Below are 14,787 nucleotides of genomic sequence, written 5' to 3' on the forward strand. Positions count from 1 at the left end.
GGGTTCAAAAATTCAATTTGAGGTGAATGGAACGTTCAAAGTCCTGACTTGGTGTAAATATTCCAAATTTTAATAATCCGTACCTGTTTCTCCCCATACTCCAACCATTTTCTACGAAAACGCCACGGAATTGAGCTCTCGTTTCATATGAGCAAATGATTCCGTTTACTGAGCCATTCTATTATTGAAGATTTCGCAACTAAGGTACGATTTTTCTATGAAAATTTCCAGTTAACCATCCTCCCCAATCATGACTGTGTCTTACCAATCCATTTCATCAATACTTTAAAGTCACATGTTCACGCAGAGGAATGTAACGCAACAGTGCGTCGTTTTGTTGTCAGTCAGTGACGATTGACATAATTTTTTTTCCGCTGACCAAAATCGAGGGATGCGGGAGATAAATCTTTTCGTATCCAAATCAAGTCCATCCAAGGATGAAAGATCAGAATTAACAAAATCCCCAGTATTCACAGTTTTTGTTCCTGAGCGCTGTCACTGACTGACATTTTAACCTTTGGTATTGCTCAAGTTTCAAATTTTGGTGTGTGCGCTTCTTTGACCCCGACTGGTACATTAATTTCGTGGCATAATATGTTCCTCAAGTAATAATGTTATATCAGTTTTATTGCTCTTAGTAAATTATTTGTTTATACAGCGGAATATTTTATTTTTTGCCAATTGTTGACTTCGGCATGCCGCGTATCACCGTCACCTTTATTGTCGTTGCGTCGCTTCGGTACGTTTGATGTGAAAGCGGGACATAGGAGCAGAATGATTTTTGAGATCTGAAATCGTCGTAACATATATCGGGATTGATTAAGATGGCAAAGACGGGAGCAGAGAGACAGCGCGAGCATCGTGAGAGGAAAAAGCAAAGCGGTGAATGCAAGGAATGAAAAAGGAAGAATAGAGAGCGGCAATGAGATCGTAACCGATCATGGCTAGGGTGGTGTTGATGTAGTTGGGGCAAACGCAGAAACATGACCTGGGAAGCTTTTAAGTCGGGTTCTCCTGTAATAAATGCAATGCAAGTGTGTAATTAAAACAGCATGACAATAAAATTAGCAGAGATCCCTGTACATGGCATTTCTGCCTCCAATTAAATGCTAGACTAACAGTGGCACGGCATTTAACCCATACGGAACACACTCCTAGTTCACCATGTGGAGTTAGTTGCTATAAATATAATTAAGATATATCCTTAGACAATAGATCACAGTGCTAGGCGTACTCACTATTTTAAGCGAGAATATAGAAATCGAAGCAAAATTACTGGATAAAATACATATACTATGCGCTCATGTTTCAGTGGGGTAGCCAAGAATTTCGTTCGGGGGTTGTAATCCAAGGGAAAAATGTTTTAAAAATAGGGTACTAGGTAGAGGGTTTTAAACTAATTTTAGAACTTTTTTCTGAAGGAAAATAATTGTGTTTTTATATTTCGGTCTCCTCAGTACATGCATCGCGAGTATTCGCCAATGGGGAAAAATTTAGAGTAGGGCCGAAGTCCCAAAGCACCCCTTCCCCATGCTATGCGCCTATTATTATGCAGTACCTGAAACAAGCTTAGCTTTGCATTGCTATTTTCAAAGACTCCTAGATTTGAAATTGAAAGCTTTCTATCTCTTGGATATAGAATATCCGTTTTTCTCTAATAACGTCGTTTTAATTTTATCTCTGCGAGAACAATATAATACCATCCTTTTCGGTCGATTATGAAAAAAATAGCACATGATGTCAATCGCAAGCTGCAGCTTCAACATTCCACGGTCTGAGAAACAATTAACGTTTAAAAACTCAAGATGTGAGCAATATTTTCATGCCTGGACCGTACGTATGAAAAATTTACATGGATACACGGGTCGCAAATACTTTATTCCTCACAGAAGAGAGTACTAGAAATTTAAAATACTTAAATTCTCTTTCGGTACTCTTAGACAAGCTTTAAAAAATTAACAACACTGGCTAAGTTCCTGAACGGCTGGTCCCAAATACTTCCAGCCACGCGTCTATTGCAGCGGCTTACGTGGTAGCATGTAGATTTAGGTGAACGCGGGCATAAAGGCAAACTTTTGTCTGAAGTTAAACAAATTCGGTAGCGAACGCTTTCATATATATTTATCAATTTAGAATTCTCCGTGAAGTAGAGCGGCGCGGATGCGTTGGGTGGGCTTTTTTTACATTGCCAAAAATTTTAATCTCGCCCACGCCGCGCCGGAAGAGTAATAATCTTCCTTAGCGATATCCTCCGGTTTTGAATCCTTGGGTATGCCGTGCTCAGTCGCGTTACTGCACTATCGACGTAGAACTCCTGAACATGTCACTCTCGCGTGTAGTTATCGTTACTGCATTTATTCTGTCCTTTCTATCAGAGATACTGTCGCAGGGTTACAGAGGTGAGTGAGAGAAATGTAGACTGATTTCATTTTTGTAAGATTATGTCCATGCGCCGCAAAGTGAAACCGTGGAAGAAGGTTTTCAAGGTAAAATGAGGAATGTGACACTGACTGATTGAGTGTGCATCGGGGAACACTAGATATATAAATATATTCGTGTGAGTATTGAACATAAAATACACTTAAAATAAAATATAATTTCACTTTTTCGCAACTCTGAAATAAGTGTGGGAAAGTGCATTATATTTCATATGTCGCACTTCAACAGATCCCCCTGAATCGGTTGAATGAAATACCTTCAAATGAAATACCATTGTTCAATTGAAAATGTCGTTTGTACCACTGCTCTTCTAGCGTTTTAAAATTAGTTAGTTTTTATAATATTTCGTGCTACAGCAGTTCATTCAGTTACAGCAGTTGGTAATGTTTTTATTGTTGAAGTTACTCTTCTTTTTTGTCGTATGAAGTAAGGGTAGACATTATTTTTGGAAAGGGTATTCATAAAGTGTTTTGGTTGCATAGAAGTTAATCTATTTCATGTAGTTTTACTCCAAACTGTTCTTTAAATTGAATAGTCTATGCTTTCCCTGCGTAAAAATTGAAGCATAAACTTATGCTGTCAGCCATTTAACTGTATATTCCTTTTTTCCAAACCTTACCTCATGCGAGTGGCTATGTCTTATCATAAAAATCGGGGAAAGGGGGTCTCCAGTGAGGAGGGGTGCTCAATTTCGAGGTGCCTACAGCGTAACTTTGGGTAAATCCGGCCCTGGCCCTCGTCAGTGGTTTTGTTGAAAGTTTTTAACTTTGAAGGCATAATAACACTGCTAAATATTGTTTCATTGACCTTGGACAATTTTTAAATTTAATTTCTGAGAAAACTGATGCTAACACATAATGATTTTCTGAATATTGATTAAAATTTGATCAAATTTTGCTTATGATATGCCATTAGTAGCATCCTACATGAATGATACTAATCAGCTCTCTGACTATCATATAATGCTCCTTTCCAAAGTAAAGTGAATTTATAGAAACTAATCTGACCAATGAATAACCGGTGTGTTCTATAGTACATAACATGGGTGAGCAATAGGATTCATTCTTTTGTACTATTTCACATGACCTCACCACTGCAGGAGATGAGTGCAAGACTCTTGAGGGAGGGAAAGGAGTGTGCAGGCCCATTCATGAGTGTCCTGTGGCATTAAAGGCACTGAAGATGGGGAGCATGCCCACCCGATGTGGATTCGAGGACCGGACCCCAATCATATGCTGTGCTAATGACCCAAATGAGTCGAAAAACCTCTTAGACGAGGCGACTCACGTCAGCTCAACCCCCGAGCCGATTCGTTCTAATGTAATCTCGTTAGTATTTGCTGACAAAGACAAAAAACCTGAAGACCCCATACAGAAGTCTGCAGAAATTAGGAATACCACACAAGATGGAGAGTCAACATTGCCATCAAAGAGGAAACCAGGCGAAGCTGCAACTTACTGTAAGTTATTCATTTTGCTTGTTGCTGAATTGATCAAAATTAACTTTATTGTATGCACAGTGAAACCTCTGTTCACGGACAGTGTTGACTTAAGGGCAGTTTTCAATTCCTCGGCAGAAGAATATTCATTTACAAGATAACAAAGTAAAGGAGCTTTACGTGGTCTCCAAGGTCATAGGACCAGAACTGAGCCACCATCAATTAACAATAATGTATGCCAATAAAGTAATATAATATATATATTGCCAAATAATAACATAAATTTATATCAGGATAGAACCACTAGTGCAAACATTCCGTGCGGATACAGATACCCTATGGGCACAATTTTGCTCTTTTTCTAATGCCATCGCTATGGTTTTTCTTACCAATCAAATCTCTCAAAGAATGTGAGATATTTTTATGTAATAGGGTTTCATTCAGCTGACTTAAATTCCTACACTGTAATGCATACTTGAGGGGTAATATTATTTGAAAAAAGAGGTTTTCTTTGGTCACCTCTGAATTATGAACACCCCTCACTTACGGACCAATTTTCAAGGACTGTTAGCGTCCTTATATGAGAGGTTTCACTGTGCAATGTATTTTACATGTTGAGCAAGACTTCCCCTCATTTTTAAAGCCAGATGCTTCAGTGAAATTATAATTTCAGGTGAATTTATCTTAATTCGTTAATTCCAGGGTGTGAACACTTTGTAAATAAATGTAGATACCCAAAAATACCTACTCCTCCGGCCCCACGGAGGTTTAGACGTGAACTCCCTGATTATGAAGATTTTGGAACTACTGAAAAACCAAGAGGCCGATACGAATTCTATGGTCCAGGACCTTCTATACATGGTGGCGTAGAAGCTACTGCTCAACATGAATTCCCTCACATGGCAAGAATATTTCAATATTTCTAGTTAGAGCAAAAATAGAGTTAATGGATGTACATAATAAATGTGGTCTTTTTCTTTAAAATGATCATCTAGTTCCATTTTCTGTTGTAGTTAAAATACTTTATTATGGATGGGTCTGTTCATATTTTTTTTGGTGCCGGTTCGGTTCTTCGCTTTAGGTCTTCGTTCCAATTCTTAATATGTAGTAGAATAAAAATTAATAATAGTCAGTGACTTGAAAAAAATTCCGTCCTCGAATAGATATCGTATTTTTGATAGGAAGGGGATGTGGATACTACTGACCGATTACCACTTATTATAAAGCCTCTGCTATTGCTCATTTCTCCCCTTGAATCTCCCTGTACTTTAATCGTCTAATTCTAATCCTAGTTCTCAATAATAGGTTTCAATCGAATTCCTTCATTATTTTATACCAATCTAGCAGGCCACCCAGCATTGCTCGGGAAGGATAGTACCCAGAGAAGTGGGAAACTTGGAATCCATGGTCACATGTTAGGATTTTTAATTAAAGGAACAAAACAGGTACGATTATGGTATAAATATGTATCCGCAAACGAAGGAAAGAACGATATCCATGTACATACCTATATGAGCTTATATATTGCTCCAATACATTGATAGCTTTATGTGTCCATGAGTGCAAAGACCAAACACGTTGTTTGAACGCATACCCCAGCAGAAAGGTTAACAACGAGAGGATAAATAGTTAAGTATAGAATCCTTTGAGTTCTGTTTTCCCATAGAGGTTGTCAAGAGGTGTGCCTATCCGTCAGGATGTCCAACCACAGAAATTATATGCCGTGACGTAACAAACGGCAATGAGAAAATGATGCAAAGGACCAGTGGTGTAACTATGTAGATGTACCCTCTGAGCCTCAGAGTCACAAATATATTATAAAAACTATTGTCTAGTTTTGACGTATAATAACTGCATCTGCTTTATGCTAAAGATCATTTATTAATATCATGGCAGTGACTCATTTGGGCCATTGAGATGAATTATTTTTTGAAAATTTTCCCGGACCCTCCATCCCTCACCAAAGCATATTCATAGTTATGCCACTGCAAGGGATGTGCCAGTCCAAATAGAAGTTACGGGCTTTAGGAGCATGAGATGCAACTATGAACTAAGTTTGGTTACAATCTGTACTGCCGCATGGAAACGTATAGCAGACATCTTCTTTTATTTATATAGATTAAGCACTGTGAAATGGTTCTTCCTCCTATGAGGATCTAGTGTTATGTGCTGCTCAAGGTCCCGATGATTTGACTGTGGTGGAGCTCTTAGTTTCAAATGCCATCACGAAGGACAGATATCTGGCTGAGGTCGTTGCAATGGGACCCTGAGGTCCCTGTGGATGCCACCAGGGCACGCGGCGGCTAGCGCCAGGAAGGCCCCGCAAGAAAGAGGCACTCAAGGAAAGGCAACGGAGAAGGACTTCCGCGAACAAGAGACGATATCACCAATCTGTACCGTTTTCCATTGGAATGAACGCGGCAGAAATTATTTCCGTCTACATTATAGAAGTGAGTTAATTACAGAACTATTCCAAACCCCTTCAAGTGGTGACCCCCGACACGAGTTATTTCCACGAAAAAACAATTTTTGATGACGTGGTGGAGCCCTTAGTTTCAATCGCCACCATGAAGGACGGCCACCTGGCTGAGGTGTTGCCATCTACAAGTATCCTACCAGCTGATGGACCAATTCTTGCTCCTGCAACTCCAGGGGCAGAACACATACTGCCCTAAGAGACGCGTACGTTTCCCTTGTCATCTGTTGGACTACCAAATCTAACCTTTTTCCAATTTTTTTCCCAAACATTTGCCATTTTTATGCATTTCTCTTTCTTTTCTCTTTCTTTCTCCACCCTACGGTAAATTATTGCCAGGGGGGTGATTTGGCAGACCCCTAGTCTTGAGCACCACCACCAAGGACAGCTACGTGGCTGAGGTCGTTGCCCTGGGACCCTGAAGTCCCTGCCGATGCCACCAGGGTACGCGGAAACAACCGACCTTGGAGGAAACAAAGCGCCAGGCAGAGTCCGCTGGATGGCAGTTCTCTACAATACTCTCTCATAGGGTCTATGAAGTGTATTCTCAACAATTCAGAGGACTCAAGCGCCAGGACGGCACCGCGAGACAGAGACGCCACGAAGAAGAACTACCGCGCGTGAGAGACTATAATACACATCTGCATCGTTTGATATCGGAAAAAACGTGGTCGAAATTATTTCCGTCGACATTATTGAAGCGAGGTTAATTACGGAAGTATCCCGAACCCCTTCATTAACGATTAAAGGTTAGAGAGATCGAAGGAGGAGACTAAGTGATGATAGGGGGTTATTAATTAATGTTTATCTGTCAGTTGCATGCCCCCTCAAAAACACAATAGCGATTCAAGGACAGAATTGTCTTCTAGTTACTATTATTATTCTACTTTATGTTATGTCAATTTTCAGCAGCTTAAGACATTTTCGCATGAATGTTGAGCTTATGGGCTGTATAATCGATCTCCTTCAATTGATCAAAATAAGTTTAAAAAATCATCACGCAGACAGCGGTTCTTGGTACCTTTCCTTTTTGAGCTCCGTAATAGGTACACTAAATTAACTTTTGCTTGGGATTTTTCCCAGAATAGTAATATTATCAAAAATAACATCAATTCCACTTAATTTTTAAACTAATAAGTGAAAATCCTTCCAAAGGAGACCAATTCTCATTTATTGTTCCTTTTTAAACCATTATGTATGTTACATTAACGATTGCGAGAGGCGATTTGTTTCTCTGAATATTACTCATGCCTATAATGTGATAAATTTCATTCAATTGTAAATCGAATGAGCAAAAAAATCATTCCAAAGCCACCACTTTTCAGTTCCTGTTTCTTTCATAGTACTTGAATATGCTAAATTAATTATTGCTTAAGACGATTTCTTTGCCTGAATGTTAATCTTATCTACGATAGCATCAATTTCATTCAATCAATCATCTATTTGGTGGAAAAAATCATCCCAAAGACACCAGTAATTAATATTTATAGCAGTTTCAATGTACAGTAGGAAATTTCAACTCCTGTTACTTATGGAGTGATAATCCTTGTATATTTTTACTACATTGGTTGGCAGGCTGCTGTTGGATTTGGCAAGCAGAATGATATAAGGTGGGAATGTGGAGGATCGTTGATTAGCGACAAATTTGTGCTGACTGCAGCACACTGTCTCACGGCACGTGACGGGTAAGCGTCTAATACCGAGGGTATTTGGACTTAAGTGGCATGCATATAATATAAATAAATACAGAATATATGTCTTTCTTGAAAGGAGCAAAACATGTCCGATGGAGAAATTATGTCATTTGATTTCACTAACCTAAATTCAAATTCCAATGTCATTATTTAATGCCTCTTGCTAAAAAATAAAATGTGTTTAAAATTATATTATTAAAGAGTTAGCTTGCTGTTAAATGTATGGTAACTGTATCATGATATTTATATAAATATATTTTTAAAAACGTTGATGAAGTAGATGAAAATAATAAATACAATCATCCTTAGTGACCCAAGTGTTAACCTTGGGTCGCGGGTGGCGACTTGCAGTTGTGTGCTGAAGAGCGGTGGCATTATGAATATTTGAAAATAGTAAGACATACAGAATTTTTTAATGAATGATTTATCTGTACTGATCTACTCGTGCATTTATTTTATTATATCATTGCATCACCTGCTTAGCCTCCATGTAATGTGTGTGAAGCTTCCAGGTGATCAAAGTTTCATGATTTTATGTTGGTCAGCTGGTTGGCAGGTGGCTGAAGATCAGCTGGTAATGTAGGAATGAGACATTACATAGCTTCATTAACATACAAGGTACAAATTAATTTTTGGTGCATCCTGAACTTTGTCACATTTGGACCGCAAATGCAGCAAATAAGTGTGAAGAGTTAATCATATATATACATTTTTGTTGAAGTACATTCATATTTCATATCAATATGTGTTGGATAATAAAAGTATTGAGAAGCTCTACTTGAACAATAAATGTTGTGATATACTTTTACGATCTTCTGTTTTCTACTTTAAATGCTGACTGCAATATTTTTCACTCTATATAGGGATAGAGCCAAATGGGTACTGCTGGGAGCAAAGCATGTGGCAGATAAATATAGAGGCTATTCTGTGTCAACGGATGGTATTATATACCATGTAATTCAAAGAATAAGACATCCAGGTTACAGGAGAAAGTCGAAGTACAATGATATAGCTCTTTTGGAACTGGGACCCTCTTTGGAGTTTGACAAAACCTCTAATATATATAGAATAATTCGTCCAGCTTGCTTACAAGTTGATTGGGATCCGAATTTGAAGAGAGCTACCGCAAGTGGGTGGGGAAGACTTGGTCATGGTGAGTAAATTCCATTTAATTCAATTTAAAGCGACTATATGAAGTATAATTATTATATCTACCTAATTAATATTAACTGAAAACGAGGAAAATTTTCCAAATATTGTGTAACGTCCGTGTTACACGGGGCACATCCTTGCACAATCTGACGTGTATACGAAGGCGCAGTCAAAATTGCGTCGTGTGAAGCGGTGAATTGCTAGAACACATGCGAGAATGCGTGGACGTGAGATGTCAAAATAGCCCCTGTTCTAATTTCGTTCTTGCATTTGTGCAATTCCACACCATTTTAGAAATTAATGCAGTTCTAACCTGCGCAAATCCGTGCCCCGTGTAAAATGGCCTTAATAACTCGCAGCCTGGTTGTGCAATATTGATAAGTTTCAATCCAACTTTCCTTTATGCATTTTCTTCGCCCACTTAGAGGTGAAAATAAGTTTCAGCAACACAACGTTGTTTACTTGAAAACCACACTTTGGTTTTTTTTTGACAATATTCCTTTAAAAAACAATATTTAATAACGTAGGTATGGTATTTGGAGGAGGCGACGGACAGCTGAGGTCATTTGCGCCATGTGGGTAGGGTATGGAAGGAAGGGTGGAGAGAAACCCGGCGTCGGCATTAGCCTGCTCTTAAGGAAAGGCGCCGAGGGGACCACGACTTAACGTCCCATCCGGCGGACGGAGTGTTGCGCTTGAAATGTCCTCCACACAACACTCAAGCAGGGATCGGGCAGTCTCTGAAAATTCTCTGCCACTGCCGGGATTTGAACCCGAGCCCGCCGGGTGGTATTTAATAACGCCTTAAAACAAAAATACAGTCCATTATATTTAAAAAGTATCCAATAAAAATATTATATATGGGCATGCAAATAAATTAATCAGAACGAGAACCCAATGTTACGATGACATAAGGTACTAATTCATTAATGTAATCTCGTACGACATGTTGGAAATGGTTTACAAATGTCCATAGTTCTATAAATTATTTTGTAAAAACTAAAATGCTGCTGGTTTGGGTTTCCACATTATGTGTTACCAAGATTTATAACCTTATTTTTTCATTTTGATGCTACAATGCTTTGGAAAAAATATGGTTTTAGATAGGGATGTGCGAGTAGGTACTCGAAAATTCTAGTCGAGTCGAGTGAGTCGAGTAGGTACTCGACTTGAGTGATTCGAGTAGTATTACGAATGTCGAGTCGAGTAGTTTCGGTTCCAGAGCTGTAGAGACCAGTAAGTTAAGAAATCTGCCAACTGAAAGCGCTATCATGAAACTCATGTAGTAATTATCGTTTATAAAGTCGATAAGTCGTTCTAATGCCTTGGCCAAGGAGTTTCAGCTTTTAAACACGTTGTAGTCAACCACTATAGTAGTCGACGTGGGCGCAGAACAAAGTGATAAAGGAGTTTCTATCACCTTGGGCGCCGAATGCCTTTTCGTCAACCGCGACGTCCGACCGTCTTCCGCCCCGGCGGCGTTTTCGGAGTAATTGCAGTGGACCACAGCATCGCTCATACTTTTCTATGCGATACTTTTATTCCCTAGCATACTCTCTTTACTCAAGCGCCGTGGGAATACATAAAAATTATCAGGATTTCTATGGAAAAAATGCAACTTAGCGGGTAATGCCGGTTTTCCCGATGTTTGGCGTCTCAAATGAAGCCATCTTTTACCCTTTTTTTAGCACTAAGGATGTCCGATGTTAATTTTCGTTTATTCCTTTGATACACTTAGTTTCACTCTTGAACTAACAGCAAATAATTGATATGGCTCATTAAACGAAGTGAGAAATAAAGAAAACTTCTTTTTTTTATCTATAAAGCTAAAGCTAAGTTCTATAGTTCGTGCGTTTCGTCCACTAAAATTCCATGAATATTCAAGATCCTCATAAATCGTTGATATAAATTTTAACAAAACTTCCTAAAGTCCCCAAACCTTGCCACTTTGGATAGAAATTACTTCTCCAGCCACATAAGTGTGTTGCGAAAGACATTCAGGCATCTGCAGACAGAAATACTGTAATATGGAGACGTCAAAACCTGCTGCCAGAGTATGTTGCATGAGAATTTGAAAGGACCAATAAAGACACGATACGTTTACGTATACAAAATCAATTACAATTGTACAAATATATTTTTTGACGGTTCTTCTGAGTAATTTGGATACATACATTAACGGCATATTATAAGAGCTTAATTCATTTCTATAGTGCTTATGGTACTGTTTAAGATACATTAATTTTCATTCATCTCCTAGTTGCGACTCAATAGGGTAGTTTCCTTCATCAAAGAAAACGAAAGGCATTGATTGCGATTCGTTACCCACCATTAGTGTATTCATAATACACAAATTATTTGGTTTTTGAAATACCGGTTTAGACGAATGGCAAGGGTCAAATTTTATCCTCATTTGAAAAAGGCCAGATTGGCGCCCATGCGATTCCACTCCGCATGACGTCACAGGGACCTAGTTTCTACACGAGAGGATAGGAGTTATACATCGTCTGAGGTTACCAATGCATGCATGAGGCACAGAGCTCAGGGAAACATGTCTTAATAATCACCTATTAAAACTGGCTAAGTTCGGAAAGTTTTCTTCGTTTGATAAGGTATTAATTAACCTTTTTTAAGCCAAGCGCTACCATCCAGCAAGGTACTCAGCTATCCGCTAGCATCCTGCGACGTATCAGCGCTAAGCCTCGCCTCAAGGTCAACTCACTGGGCGGGAGGGGGAACCAGAAATACGGCGTATGGAGATATTTCCCGGCATTCATACTTAAGCGTCGCGTTTTCGCGCGCTAGAAAATTTTCACTTTTCATTTAATCGCGAAAAATAGATGTTGTCATTTAAAAATCTAAAAGCGTGAAATACGTACTCCAGGAGTAATAATCTTTCGATTAAAGCAATAAAAAAATAATAGGAAACCACCCTATTACCACCAACGTTCCTCGTTATCTTTTCATTTTCACATAAAGCTAAGCATTCATAATAGAAAATCGCAAGGAGATAGAAAAAAATTAGAATATGTTTGAGCATGCAGTGCAGTGTGTATTGCCTAGTTCAAGAATTACCGTACTCGATACTAGCGAGTAGTTTTCAACTCGACTCGAGGTCAAAAAGTACTACTCGCACATACCTAGTTTTAGAGTTTAAATGCATATATAACTCAAGTAGTGATAAGGGGAGCAACCAGGGCCACCTCAGTAATTTTCCTTTGACTAATCGGTAGATGTAAAAGGACTTAAAATGAAATAAAATTCTTTATGCTTTATCCTGCAGGAGAAAATCCCAGCTCTTCTCTTCAAAAAGTTGATCTAAATATTTTGGACAACTCGGTATGCAATGAAAGCTATGCAGTTGAGATTACGCTAGCCAAGCTAAATAAAGGAGTAGATGAGAGTATGATCTGCGCTGGAGATTTGGCTGGTGGAAAAGATACTTGTCAAGTATGTACAGCTGCTATATTTAAACAAAGGCGTAATCTCTTTGATATGCCGATTTTAATTGATAATGCCAATATCATGATTTATATTCTTTTGATTAAGCTTCAAACATCAGGGATACCATGCATGGTTACTATTCCTAAACTCATAAAATACTTTACTTGTCCTCAGAAAAAAAAACGATGTTACTAAAATATCATATGAAATATTCGATTCACAGGGAGATTCCGGTGGTCCCTTAGAGATTCCGTCCTATGATGAGTGCAACACTCGCATCATTGGAGTCACATCATTTGGGAAAATTTGTGGATTTGCTGGATCGCCAGCTGTTTATATGAGGATTTCTCACTTTGTTCCTTGGATTGAAAGTATCGTGTGGCCTGAGTGAGGTTTTTTGTAGAGGACCTCTCAGAGTGTAATTTAAAAGATTCAAATATTGAAATAGAAATATTCTCTTACTTCAACTTTGTTCCAATTTTTGATGGATCCTCATTTTTACCTCCACTCCTACAATTTTTAAGTGAATTGATTTTAATCGTAACAATTCACTGTTACTGGTGTAAATTTTAAGTATTTAACAGGTACCTTTAATCACGGCTTAAAATAATTTGATTCCATTCGTACATCACCTAACTACCCTATTGCTTGACAATGACATTAGTGCAACGAATGAGGGTCCAAGGATAGAGGACCCTTACAAGGATACAGCACAGCGGGGCCGGGACCCAGTACCAAAAACTGATTCACCCAGTTATGCAGGGAAGGGAATAGAATGGGAAAGAAAAACGAAAGAGGCACTGCTGCTATAGGAACTTGTCGATGCCTCTGGGTAGAGGATAGGGATGTAAGGCAGAGAATAGGTAAATACCCATTGCTACGCTGCTATGATCGATGACGGGGCCCACTACCAGCGATACCGTTATTTAATTTAGCAACGAAATTAGCTGATTTTTCCATGAGGAGAAAAATCCAAAGATCATTTCGCTGGATTGACATTGATGAAATGAAGTCTTCCACATCATTCTGGTTCACAACAGAAGTTTCACTGAGAAATATGTACTTACTTACATTGAAATGGATGAATTTCATGAATTCAGTTTGCCATCTAATCTAAAATTCTTATAATTTATTTTCGAAGAAAACGATGATGCAATGATATTTTTGAATCATAAAAGGACTGGTCATCCAGTAAAAATGATTTCGCAAGCATATATTAGAAAAGCCGTTTCCGGAATAGCTTTTAAATGAACCTCTCAAGTGCTCTTTCCAATTTTAGGGGAAGTTGGCGCAATTAACAGACAAACAATTTCTTGTAATTTTTCTCATTATAGCTTTAGAGTTTTCCGAATTCCGGTTATTTCCGTGAAGAGGTGCTTGCTAATTAAGTTTCTACCGATTCGATCGATGGATTTTCTTCCTCATAGGAAAATCCACAAGATTTGGTAGAAAATTAATTGCGCATGCTTGGTTTCGCTATTTAGTGGGCCCTTTTCGCTTCTATAGCGTTAAGTTGTTTTTCCCCGTCCCCTCCCTTCCATTCCTATCCTTTCCCAGAGGCGTCGGCGGTCTCCCATCGCGGCGGCGCCTCTATCCTTTTTCCTTCCTCTCCAGCCCCTCCCCGGGTGATCGGGCGTATAAGCCACGGGCTTAATTCCCGGCCCCGGTGTGTTGTATCCTCGAAGGGCTCTCCTGAGCCCTCATGCATTGCTAATTAAGTTGCCCATTTAAATGAATGGGAAATCCCCCAAATGTTCAATTGTTTTCTCAGCTCATATATTTTTTATTAGATTGAGACATGGAAGATAAATTTTTGTATGAATGCCACACAATGAAAAATAGATTAACGTATCATCACACCAGCTAGTAGGCTACTGGAATAATGAAATGAAATTTAGGCATCATTATTTCTGTCGTAACATGCCCCGGGACCCGGAATATGATGGTGAGACACTTTCTGCATTTCACTAGAAATCCGGCGGAAAGAATATGTAAGGACCCCATTTTCAAGATTAGGCCTATTGTGTAGCACTTTCGCCACATTATTGAAACAGAGCATTACACTCGGCAGAATAATTGTATAGTTGAATCTATGCTGTGTAGTAGAGGAAGGCATCCGTTCCGCTAGGATATAAAATTGAACC

At 38.8% G+C, this 14,787-nt stretch overlaps 1 protein-coding gene across 1 annotated transcript; it reads left to right on the forward strand.

The window, feature by feature from the left end:
• The first annotated feature begins 2,320 nt into the window (after nucleotides 1-2,320).
• Nucleotides 2,321-13,630, forward strand: LOC124153179 (serine protease snake-like). The gene is made up of 7 exons (XM_046526281.1): nucleotides 2,321-2,399; nucleotides 3,539-3,898; nucleotides 4,580-4,779; nucleotides 7,863-8,038; nucleotides 8,911-9,200; nucleotides 12,483-12,649; nucleotides 12,867-13,630. The coding sequence occupies exons 1-7, from the start codon at nucleotides 2,321-2,323 to the stop codon at nucleotides 13,032-13,034; spliced, it is 1,440 nt and encodes a 479-aa protein (XP_046382237.1). The 3' UTR covers nucleotides 13,035-13,630.
• Nucleotides 13,631-14,787: the final 1,157 nt, after the last annotated feature.

Source organism: Ischnura elegans, chromosome 2 (genome assembly GCF_921293095.1).
Source record: "Ischnura elegans chromosome 2, ioIscEleg1.1, whole genome shotgun sequence".
Classification (NCBI taxonomy): Eukaryota; Metazoa; Arthropoda; class Insecta; order Odonata; family Coenagrionidae; genus Ischnura; species Ischnura elegans.